Here is a 12,314-nt window from a genome sequence, read left to right on the forward strand (position 1 = left end):
GACGATGGTTTCTGATAGAGTAAGTGCTTTTGACATAGGTTGGGGAGAGACGCGAGGTATGAGTACGTTTAGGATAACGAACTGCAGTACAAGTTTATAGCATGCACGGGACGTAAGAACCCTTGTTGGATCTCCGACGATAATTATTTTGAAAGAAAATTTTTGCTTGCTTTCAAAGGGGATTTTTTTCTGATATTTAAGAACCTTGTGAGTTTTAAAGGATTCTATCAAAACATCACGATAATCGTACAAATTTCGATAAAATTTTTATCGAAATAATTATTTTCCAATAAAAATATCGTATTCTATTTGTTTTCTTACATTATCTTGAATAACGTAACTGTGTTAACCCGTTCCTCGTTGTTCCATCAACGGCATTAGCATTAAAAAAACGTCACGACGTCTGTCTAAGCTTCCTAATAACCTGGAAGCGCCATCAACTGAGGAAATATCTGTGTTGTCGTGTCAGAGCGAGGAAAAGACAAGGAAAATGTTGGAAAAACGAGCAGTCCCGTTCGTCGATCCAGTTCGTTACTTAATATCTTTATCGGAAGAGCAAGCATCTAGCTCGAACGGACGCATTCTGTCCGCAATTCCAAGCTTCCAGCCACTCGAGGCTGGATTCGCCCCGAAGCGAAGACGAGTCTCTGTCTGTCGATCCTTCCTTCCTTCTCTTTTTCTCGCTTATGTGCACCGACCAGAGAGCTTTCAAATCGATGTACGACGCGATGAATTATGAAACTCGTAATTTAGTCGGACTCTTTCGGAATGTAAAAACAGGTCGACGAATTTCATGGCCACCGGCACCGATTCTGCAGGGTCAATCACTTTGATCACGAACGATCGTCAATTCGGAAAGGTAACGCGTCTCATGGCAGAGACACAGAAGAGAATTTGAAGAGAGAAAAAGAAGAGATCAGTGCAGGATATTGTTTCGTCTCGATCGATTTCTGAACGACGAAAATAGCCGATGCAGAAGAATTGAAGGGAAATTTTTCTGCATCGGCTTAAATAAGTGCAATGGAATGTAATAGATAACGTTACCTTCTGTTTTTAGATAAAATAAATAAAATTTCATCGAGTCTATATAATACTATTTTTAATATTATTAATGAATTCAATATTTTAATTGTTTCTTTTCTATTGGACACGTCATAGTGAAAATGTTTTCTAGCGATACTAGTGTAAGCCCAGTTTACTTAGAAATAATAGAAAAGGAATGTTACCGCGAGTAGGAAATATTTTTTAAGCTTCCCTCGAGAAAAAGAGGAGAGAAAATACGCGAGATATAAAGTTTCGAAGAGTTAGAGGTCAACGGAGAATCGAAGAAAATTACATTCAACATTGGAAAAGAAATATACAGAGATACGTGTCTTGGTATAAAGTTTTGAGAAATCTTAAATTTTCATCGTTGTAGAAATAAACAAGCATTCAAATGGAGTGGAATTCAGCTTATTTATTATTAGTGTCTGGCGTTCGATCTTCTTCTTTATAAATATTTCATACTGATTTTCAGACTGCAAGTAAAAGAAGACTTCGACACGCGAGAAGGAGTCTTCTCAAGAAGTTACGTTAGAATTAAAATTTGAAAATCTAACTTTCCAAATTTGCTAAATGTAAATTTTTTAAATAGTGGTCGTAATAAACATTTTATGAAAAGCAGTCTAACAGAAATTTCGATACTTTTCTAATGCAATTGTAATCTAGTAGTATGTAATAATTACATTAACTTGAACAAAAATGTTTAACTTTTTCTGTACTAAATTCCATTGTTAGTAAATACGCTATAATAGCGCTCCTAGATAAATAATTTATTTTCTCAGTAATTCAACTCTTTACAGATCGCTGCTTTTACGGCCAAACGCAAATTACTTCTTTCCGCTTTTCTTACCGGCTGTAGATGGCGCCAGCAATCACGGATTGTTAATAATTTTCATCGAACAATTCTTTTAACCACGATCTTTCCTTTCGTACACTGATCCATAAATTTGAAACACGGTACAAACGTGATTTCCTCGAGAAATTGATTAAAAGCCGTTTCGTAACTTTCGAACGGGAAGAAGCGACGTTCCCTGGAAGTGCAAAGTTTTTCCTCAACTAAAACACGCGTCTCCACTACCACAGACGAAATACTTGCTTTGTCTTGTACTCGTCTGCGCTGTACGTCAAAGAGTAGTACTATGGAAGTGTAAATGTGCTTTTAGTTGAGAACAAATGTACAAATAGTTATATTTATTATTAAGACAAATTGTCGAGAATGTCACCTGAGTTATTACCCTTCTGCCTGCTTCTTTGTAGCAACTGGAAAAGATTCTTATCACTGCGAGAATTTTTTGAAAATCAGCGTAGGGCAAAAACTGGTTTTCTTGCTCTCTAAATCTTTGCTGCATCCGTGATGAACGTCAGTTACCGACTCGTAGTTACTCGAGCTTTGGTCATTTGACGCCTGTTTTCGTGGAAAGCTGCGTCCCGAGAAATTTCTCTTCTCTATAAAGTTTTAAAATTGTCTGAATTTGAAGGGACGACATGGTGGGAAGCGCGCAATCGGTTGTGCACGTCGCACGAGTTCTATGGTTGAATAGTGTTCGAGCGTGATTTAAGATTTACAGCCGGTGCTGGTCAGAGATTGAAAAAGATTCTGGAACTTCCTCGCGTGTGAGACATTTTGGACATTTCTAGTCCAGTACTTCACTAAGAGTATAAACTTCGTGCACTGGAAGAATTTTGTTATTCGATCGATCAGCAAGTCCAACGTGCATACACAGTAAAATTTTATCAATCTAAGAACTTCCTTCTTTTTTTTAATTCTTCAAGAGTTAAAATAATGTTAAATAGGACGCACAGGACGTACACGACAGCCGTTAAAGCGATTTAGCTTCGACGAGTTTACCCTCTGCGCGATAGTTTCGCGCGAACGCTTCTCCGGAAGAGTATACTTTAATCAGTACGTATTCTTTGATCGTGTCACGCGGTACTCTTCAACGTTTCAAGGACCCTTGAAGACGATTTTTACACAGAAGAAAGGAAAAAAAAGCCGAGGATGAAGGAAGGGTGACGGATCTCTTCTGCACGCGTTTGTGTCTCCTCTTTGTGTGCTTGCTAACGAGCGGAAATTCATGTGAACTCGTGTCCGTAACTCGCTCCCTCTAGAGACGATCCTCCGACGGAATAATGGCGGAAGCCGGAATGTCACTCGACGCCGAAGCGAGAAAACTCAACACGCTAAGGGGGATGGATGCCTAAGCTGGAAATAAATCAAAGAGACTCGCTGAAAGCCGAGTAGCGACTTCTTTTTTTCCTTTTGTTTTCGATCTTTGAACGTTTCGCGGGTCTTTTGCGGATAAGTTTCGAAAGATTCTTTTGAATTAATGAGCAAGAAATGGCGGACGTAGGGAGCGTGGAAGGATTAACCTCTTAAGGGTCCAGCTTTGACGAAATTCACCCAGAGAGGGTGAGGTCTACTTTTCTTCTCGGTACACCTGAACCACAAACGAAGCGTTTTCTGCAATTTTTTTGCTTCCCGCTTAATAAACTGAGTTTACAAATGAAACGTTTCCTAAGCATCGAGCGAACTGTAAAATTTGTTTCAACTTCTTTTGCTTAAAAGAAAAGCAAAAGAATTGGTCCGTTGTATGATACGTGTAATACAAAAAGTTATTGTACACTGCGAATGGTATTGTCTATGCCATGTATGAAAAGAAAGAAAGCATATAACCTATTGGGAGAATATGTTGAGAATTGCGAATCTTTGAAGCCGAAATAATGTTATAGAAACACTAAATTTACACTGAAGATTCATATTAAAATAGTAATATATTTATTTCATGGACGATTTCTTATATATTCATCGATACACACTTGCACGCGTCTCAGCACTTTCTTCCATACCCGACTGTTAACCGACTGACTAGTTTACACTCATCTGTTTTCGAGACGCCGCGCGCACACGCACTTTCACACACCGACACTCACATACAAGCATCTCTACCACGCATTTAACCCAGTCCAGCGCAGAAAATTATACATATCTCAACAGAATAAAATCTACTCCATCAAATATTCCGTTTCTTTCGAAATGAAATTTCGAAACGGAAATTTAAACGTGTGGGCATTAAAACGTCATTTTTAACCAAAGCTATCAAACGTCGAAACAATCGGCTCGATAACAAACTTTTTATCGCGCCAAGATCGCGAGCAAGTTCCTCAGTTCTGGAAAATTCGACGTCTGTATTACATTCGAACGATGTTAAGACTTTTAAGGACGAACAGTTAGAAACAGGGGGTGGAGGGGGTCGGTCGGGAGAGGTGGTGGAAATCGAAGGGATGTTGTAAGCGGTAACTTTCGCGAACTGCCTTTCAGCGATTAAGAAGAAACTTTCGCGATTTACAGTGGATTTCGCCGCAGACCTCGACGATCCAATCGAAGATTTACGACTGAAATCGCCATTTGAACTTTATATCTTCTCGAACAACTTCGAAATTGGAGACGCTTGTAAGTATCGCGGCTCTGAGCACCGTTATCCGCCTCGGTTTTCTTTACGTTTAATTGTACCGAATCCGGTATAGAATCTCGATTGAAAGCAGTTTATTAAACGATTATTAAAATGGTCTCTTGTCGGTATAATGACATAAGGATCAGTATTCAGATTCGGAGGATTATCGGAACAAAGAATGGAAATTTACAGCCCCGCTACATTTAGTAGCTACGAGAAACAATTTTTATGAAATCAGCTTTTTAAACCTTCTGCTCCTTTTTTCATCGCTTTATTCATTCCGACATTGATCATCAGAATTTTTCATTTAAATTCAGCAAAACATCGAAAGAAATAAAATTCGTGCACATTACAATTTGAACACACAAGGACTGAGTATAGAACTGACCGAATCGCCGACAAATCTCAAAATCTACCTCTATACCGTGAACCCGAAAGAGAGCGGTACAGTAACTTCCTGAAAGCTTTCGAATAACTTCAAAGCCCGAGCAATAAATAGCCGAAAAACTGCTAGTCCTAATTTCCAGCCATTCGTGTGGCTGATAGTTCCGTTCATCCTCTACCAACCCCCGAAGAGTCGTTTCCTTTTCTCTGGCCGTCGAACGTATGGGAATTAGGCCGAAACACGATGCCCGAATGGCGAATGGCAATTTTTCGTTTCGAGGTACGTACGTATATCGTCCGAAGAATACCGACGTAAATTTGCGAGTTCGAAAAATAAATTAAATATTTAGCATCGTTGTGTCACCGCTGCTCCACAATAATATCGGTTGGGAAATTTTAATGTCTCGTTACAGTGGAAGCATCGTTGACCACGAAATAAATTCGACGAGACGTGCCAGTATAAAATTGAACGAAACACGTGTCGTGTGTTAACGAGTGATATGCGAAATGCGAGTAGAACAGGATTTTTGTTCGTTGGACGATTGAACAGGTATCGTTTGTTATCGCATTTTAATATTTCATATGTTTCCAATATTTTATTATTATAATTCTGATGCTCGGTGGAACATTTTTTTCAAACAGATAACCTTCTGAAACAAAGGCTTGTAAGCGAACCCTACCCACATAACGTTTATGATAACGTTAATTTCCTTTTGTTGCGTTAATTATCGTTGCACGTCGGATAATCAACATTTAGATTAATTTTCCGTGAGTTTGAATACGGTTTCACCGTACTGATATAGCAAATGTTCTAAAACAGTATGTATGAATGCGTGGCACTTCGATTTCGGCGATGCACACCGAATTCCCACAGGCATGAAACGTAATGAATACGATTAATTAATGATGCAGTGGTACATGAGATGCGAATAATCGCCCACTGTCTGCGTTCTCTAAATTCCCTGACGCTATGTGTATTTACAGTTGCACAGTTTATACAATTTAGTTTCAAGTTTCATTGGAACTAATTTGATCCATTAATTTAAATCACTTGAATCTAGGTAGGTAACTCGACCAATGTGATCGAGACTTTTGGTATTTGCTCACATCAACTTTCGTATATCCAATCTTCAATCTGCTGCTATCAACTCTTGCCATCGTACATGGTGTTCATCCATCGATAAAACGATACACAAGCTCAAAATATCTCGCTTGCCGTTCAGAAGTGTGCAAGTTTGTGAGCAATGATCGAGCAAGTTTCTTGCACGTATCAAAGCGGTGCAAACAGAACTTTGTATTCGCCAGATCGAACAGGGACCGCAGCAACGCGTCACTAGAATTTGTTGCGAGGAATATTGATTTTGATTTAGTCGATTGAACGATCGAACGTAGCCATGTGAACGTGACACACTGGAACGAAATACGAGATCATGATTCGGATAAATATCGTCGCTAAATATTCACCGATCAACGATACAAATAGGATGGCGCGCTCGGGTTCTCCTACTCGAGCTGCGTGTGTCGTTGGCTCATCCCTGAATAATTCAACGCACGCGCTGGCCATTTTCCTGCTTTCCTCGTTTCCCGTCAAAGTGTCCGACCTAACGAAACGACGATGCCTGGGATCGTTTAATTTTTGATCCACGTCATGTCCTGGTGTTTCGATGATAATGCGGTTGCTGCTCATTTATCTCCTGTTCCGAGCGGTCGCTAACGCGGAGAAGCAGTAGATTTTGTTATATGCAACGAGAAAAAACAACGTTTATATGAACTGCCACGTTATGAAACAAAATATTTGTATAAAACATTAAAGGAGTAGGAACGACGGATCGTTGAATTATTAAGTATGAGAAGAGTATGTCGTAATGTCGATATGCAAACGTGAGGATATATAATCTACGAAGAACGCATTCAAAGTTCATAGGACAAATTGTTCACTAGTTTGTTTAAGGTTAATTTGTCTAATACCGTGCGTCAGTATTGGTAATAGGCGATTATAAGCTGTTACGGCTACCGTAACGTCGATACTTGAAGCCATCAAAGTTGCTGTCTGCTAGAGGGAAAGGGGATAAATCCTCCTCCATAATTCATGTTATGTCTGCCAGCTAATATAGTTAATGCCGACCAGTTCACCTGGGCACCTGCGTCCGAAATACTTGCAAAATTTCCCAGCTAATATTTGCATTTTGCGACACGATCCACCATTTTCACCCTGAACATTCGATTTTGTGAAATTATTCACAAACGCAGAATGTTGTATTCATAGAACTATGAATTTACGTAAAAGTCCGTAGTCTAATTATTACGCTACAGCATTTTCGAAATTGTGACGTATAACTAATAAAATAGGTAACTGTTGTATTCTCGTAATATTTATAGCTTCTTTCTCTATGTATATAAGTACAAAAATACAAAAGAATACAATAAAACAGGTTTTTAAATTTATGCTTCTACGATTTTGTGACATATAAATTGGAAAGAATTGGAAATGCGCAGGCAACTCGACTTCTATCGTTCTAAGATAAGAGATCGATCCGCGCATATCCCGAATAACTAGCAGTTTGCCAGCAGGTACATATATACGTAGAGAAGCAATAACGCGAAACGTTTTCGCAACGCTTCTGACGGAACACAAAAGACGTTCCAACCGCTTTCTTGTCTTTTCCTGCGGCCAATACTGACATTCCGTGATCTACATTTGGATATTAAAGTTTGTTCATCGTGATTTCATATTCCGACAACGCCCTTAGGCCAATGTTTGCATCATTTCGAATTCCTCCCGTTTTCGGTGCTCTGAATCACTCGATAGCATCAACCATCGTCTTTCTTATTCCCAATTGTCTTCTCGTAGCTCTTTTCGATTTCTCGATCATTCCGTCGTTATCCGGCTGAGATATAAAAAGACGCTCCTTCTTTTGATTTCTCCATGGCACTTGACGCGTCGCGTCGTCGACCTCCTCTCGGGAGGGAAACGTCTTTATAGATTTTATATACTGCAAATTGATATATGCGTGATCCCTTACATTACAGATTTCACATTCCATTTACATAATATTGAATTTTTCCAGTCGTGTTAAAGAATTTAGAAATTTTTTTCGCCACGTGCACATCGCTCTCTGTTCGATAACAAAAAGAATGAGAAAAATCGTTCATCAGTATGGCACCTAACCTCGAGAATATTCAGAAACTCGCAAACAATAACACACGACGCGACATTTATTTTCATCATCATTTCATCCTGCTTCCTTTCAGCTATAATTAACCCAGTTTCACAAGCAAAGTTCAAAGAACCACACGAAGCTCCACTATCGAACCTGGTGGTACCCGTGTGTGATCGGTAATCGTTCGCGTTTATGGTACAATTTCGGAGACGCCCGAACGCGTAAATCGAATTGGTCCCTGTGGATTAGTGTCCACAACACCTAGCCAACTATGGTGCACACGGGCAACTCCGGCATCTCTTCGTTATTGGTGGGACGATTCGATTAAGCTGCATCAAAACGCGGCGGATGCGCGTGTTTGGCCTCATTTGCGAATGTACGGTGCACCTTTCTGATTCAGTGGCCCGCCTGGATCGACATCCCGTAACGGTATTATCTTCTATCGTTTCCCTTTGCGTCGCTTCCTCTCCGCTCTTTGTCAATGTTTCCCCCGCTATAAAATTGCTTACGGATTATTCGCTTGATCGGATTTCATCCGAATGTTAATCTTTGTAATGTGCTACAGGGTCGTCCTTTATTTCGAGATAACAAAAGATTTGAACAAGCAAGTGCCGTAAATACATAATTAAGCCTCAGACGGCTTGATGAATAAGGATACAAAAAAAAAAGATATCGTTGCGGGTATTTAACAGCTAGTGCGTGGAATATCAAAACCGATATGTGTGGCAGCAGAAAACTAGGAAGAAGTAAATAAATGATTTAATTTATAGTCTTCCTATACTTTGATCCACATATCTCACTTTTATTTATCAATTTTTAAACAAAACCCACGAAATCCTAAACCCTAACACCAAACTTCTTTTTCATCATTCCACAGACATGCCATCGGTCCGACGAGCCACACGATCGTAATCATCGAGTCGTGACCCCCCCCCGTTATTGGCTCCGGAAACCGCAATCGTCCGCGTGTGCACGCAGAAACTACTCGACGAAGTTTCGTGCACTAATATCGAGAAATATGAAATATCGAGCGGGCGATGCCGATTGAATTCTAGAGCGGGCCGTTTATTGAACCCACGGATTTTCTTTATTCCTGACAGGGTATCGGGTCTCGTGGTGAATGCAACCAGAGAGAGAATCGACGACTGGTATCTTTTTAAGGAAACGGACCTCGAAGTCGGCTAGAGCTGCCCGGGTCAATGGCTTCCTGCTACAAGCAAGGATATAATCCCATAAGTCAGTTCTGTGACCAGCGTTCAAACAAATATCGACGCGATTGTTCGATTCCCTCCGCGTCTAGCCAGCGACGGATAACGATCTCTGTCTGCGGAAAATGCAAAAGCATTGATCTCCTTCGATGGTTCGGCCGCTGGACTCTCCAGGTACTTTATTGAATCTCGTTCAGACTCGCGCGGCTGGTGAATTCTCGATTCTGAGGGAACACGTGCGCTACGATCGTGAATATTGCACCAGTGGTGGACCTTCGAAATGACCGCTTTATTGTGAGATACGTCGATTTTATACCTTCCAGAAATATCGTCGTTGGAATCAGCAGTGCAGGTCTAAGTGAATACAGAGAATCGACATTGATTTTGGAGTGATTTTATGGACATAAAATATTATATTGTTGCTTAATATGTAGTGTTTCAAGATAAACGACATGAATGAGTACTATGTTGGTATATATGAAGTATCGTTTCTCATTTAAATGAACATTGAATTTAACGCGAAATGAGAAATTTGTTATCACATGTACCTATACCTCTTAATTTTTAATATCAACAGACATTTTTAATTTGTAATATTTGTAATGGAAAATAGGTCGTTTCTCGTAAGCACGTAAATCTCTAACTATACTGTGCTCATAAGAAAACTAAGGAATATTTAGAAAATCCTCTTATCTTTTTGTCCGCAACGTCGGCGAAAACTTACGATTTCTTCATAGCTACACCTCATTTTCACATAGCTGTCTTTACCTGCCTCTCTCACTCTTTCTCGCTTTGTGAATATTATAACGAAAGCCCCTAGCCTCGGTTCGTCTGGTCCAGGAGCAGGGTGTTCGTTTCCAGGATGCCATGCAAAATTCAAGCGGCAAGGATAAGGATCGCTCATTCTTCCGCGAGTTAGCCTAGCCAGCTTCTCTGGAATTGCTTTCGCCGGCAGAAGCTTAAAGTTTAAGTCGGTCGCGATTGTCTGGCAAACATTCACCCCTCGAAGATTGATTTCGACTTTGATATTCCTCTTGCGGAAGTCATCTTACTTTTGACACGTTTTTTATCTTTCTTCATTTCTTCTTCTTCTTCTTCGTTCTACTTTTCTACTTCTTTTATATTGCTTTCAGTGCACTGTTTGTTGCTAAAGTTGCGGCGTGAGAGTTTCGTGTCAAAGTCAATTTTATTTGACAACTTCCTCACGCGTTGCAAAGTCAAATATTATATTTATTTACAATAAATTGTATTGAATGCATTATTAGAACAAAAATTGTATTTATACCTTGGTTATTCCTTATTAATATTTGCATATTGTACAAGAGAACTTATATTAAAATTCGTCGTACAAGATTCCCCTCAAAACTGCCACAAACAAAAACACGTGTCCCCTCAATTTTCAAACTCTATTCTCTCCCAATTTCAGCTCAAATTTCCCATTTATTTTTTCACCACATTATTCCCCATTCCATCGTACCGTACACAAACTATTCGTACAGTGCACATAGAAAAATCTCTAAAACGAAACAATTTCACCTTCAATCTCGAAACTCTTCGAGACAAAATTTCAAATATCCCTTTCGAGTTTTTCCACGAACAAGCAAAGAGCTTTCGCGCGGAGCAAACGCGACCACGATAAATATTTATTCCAAATTATTCGAACGAAGCTCAATTCCATTTCGTTCCATTTCATTCTGTTTTAGCGATGGTTCTTTAAGGGAAGAATAGAATATTCTTGGGTGGAAGCAAGCGTTAAAAATTAGATTGGAAATTAAATTGACCGTAGCCGAATGGCTTTTCTTCGGGGCGAAGGGACGGTTTCTTTGTAATCGTGCTCTTAATTGAAATTGGCAACTCGTTTAATCCCCCTTCGTCCGCAATTCGGTGAAACGCGTTCAGCGATTAAACTCTTCCACGTTTTGGCCGAGCGTCTTCTACCCGCGGAGAGCTTAATGCCGATAATTAGAATTAATTTCGCGAAAACCCTTGTGAACGCTAACGATTAAAATTAATTAATATTGATGCGGGGAAACGAGTGATAAAACTGTACAGTCGTGGGGAAGTTTTCGTTTAAATATTCGCGTGTGAGAAATTTGTTGAATGGTTGCCTCGACTTGCAGTTCATTATTTTAACAAATCTACGATCCACTAACCCTAAAATCTTAAAAAAAAAATTAAAAAATACAGGATATTTCAGAAACAAGCGATCAAATTTTCATACCGTATTCTACTACCTTTAACCACTGACCGATAACCATAGAAACTTTATTCAGGTTAAAATTTTTAGGATAATTTATCGAGACCATCTGAAACTCCCTGTATATCCATCCTCATACTCTGTTTTTACGCTTTGGTTGATACAATTTTTCCTTTGAGCCACAGTCACTGAAGAAATAGCAAAAAGAAGTAAAACAGAAAAGAATAAAGTGTAAAGAAAGAAAATGTTTAAGACTGTGATCGATATATAGAAACGAAATTTCCTCGTTGTAAATTGTTCTGTCACGTTGTTTGACTTACCTGTTTAATCCAACTTTTCCACAAGTCTCTGTCCCAGGGGTGGTGAAAGCCGAGATATAAGTGTCTCGTCTCGCGATGGTGACTGTCCTCTTGTTGTTGACTCTGATGACACTGTTGAGTGACTCTTGGAAATCCAGTGATACGCAGTACTAGTTTGCCCAGACGTGACGGGGCATAACACACCGCACCCCCGCCAGTTAGTTCCATCCACTCTGGCCTAGACTCTGGACAGGCTAAAATCAGGATGATTGATATCAAATTTAGTTACGACCAATTTGACTCGGTTGTTGTCGCGTTACTTGTTTCGGTAAAATCGAATGGCAAGACTGGGGTTGACCATCGATCATCTTAGGGCTGTTATAGACAGATCATCATTATGTATATTTGACGTACGAAATTTTGTGAACGGTTTTTTACCTTTGGTCTTTGACTCTTAATCCCTTGCTTCACGATTAAGTTGGAATAGCGCGTGCCATAAACAACAATATGGTCGGTCACACGTCGAGCCATTTCACGGTTTGACTGAGCGCTCGAAGTTGTGCAAATCGCAC

General features: G+C 39.7%; 1 protein-coding gene across 1 annotated transcript in view; it reads right to left on the reverse strand.

Moving 5' to 3' along the window:
* The window catches only part of Phlpp (PH domain leucine-rich repeat protein phosphatase), a 90,977-nt gene that overhangs the window by 29,457 nt on the left and 49,206 nt on the right, over window positions 1–12,314 (reverse strand). Inside the window, exon 5 of the mRNA XM_033346980.2 lies at window positions 11,764–11,996. Coding sequence (XP_033202871.2) covers window positions 11,764–11,996 — 233 coding nt within the window. The remainder of the gene's footprint in view (window positions 1–11,763; window positions 11,997–12,314) is intronic.

Source organism: Bombus vancouverensis, chromosome 3, assembly GCF_051014615.1.
Source record: "Bombus vancouverensis nearcticus chromosome 3, iyBomVanc1_principal, whole genome shotgun sequence".
In the NCBI taxonomy this organism is placed as follows: Eukaryota; Metazoa; Arthropoda; class Insecta; order Hymenoptera; family Apidae; genus Bombus; species Bombus vancouverensis.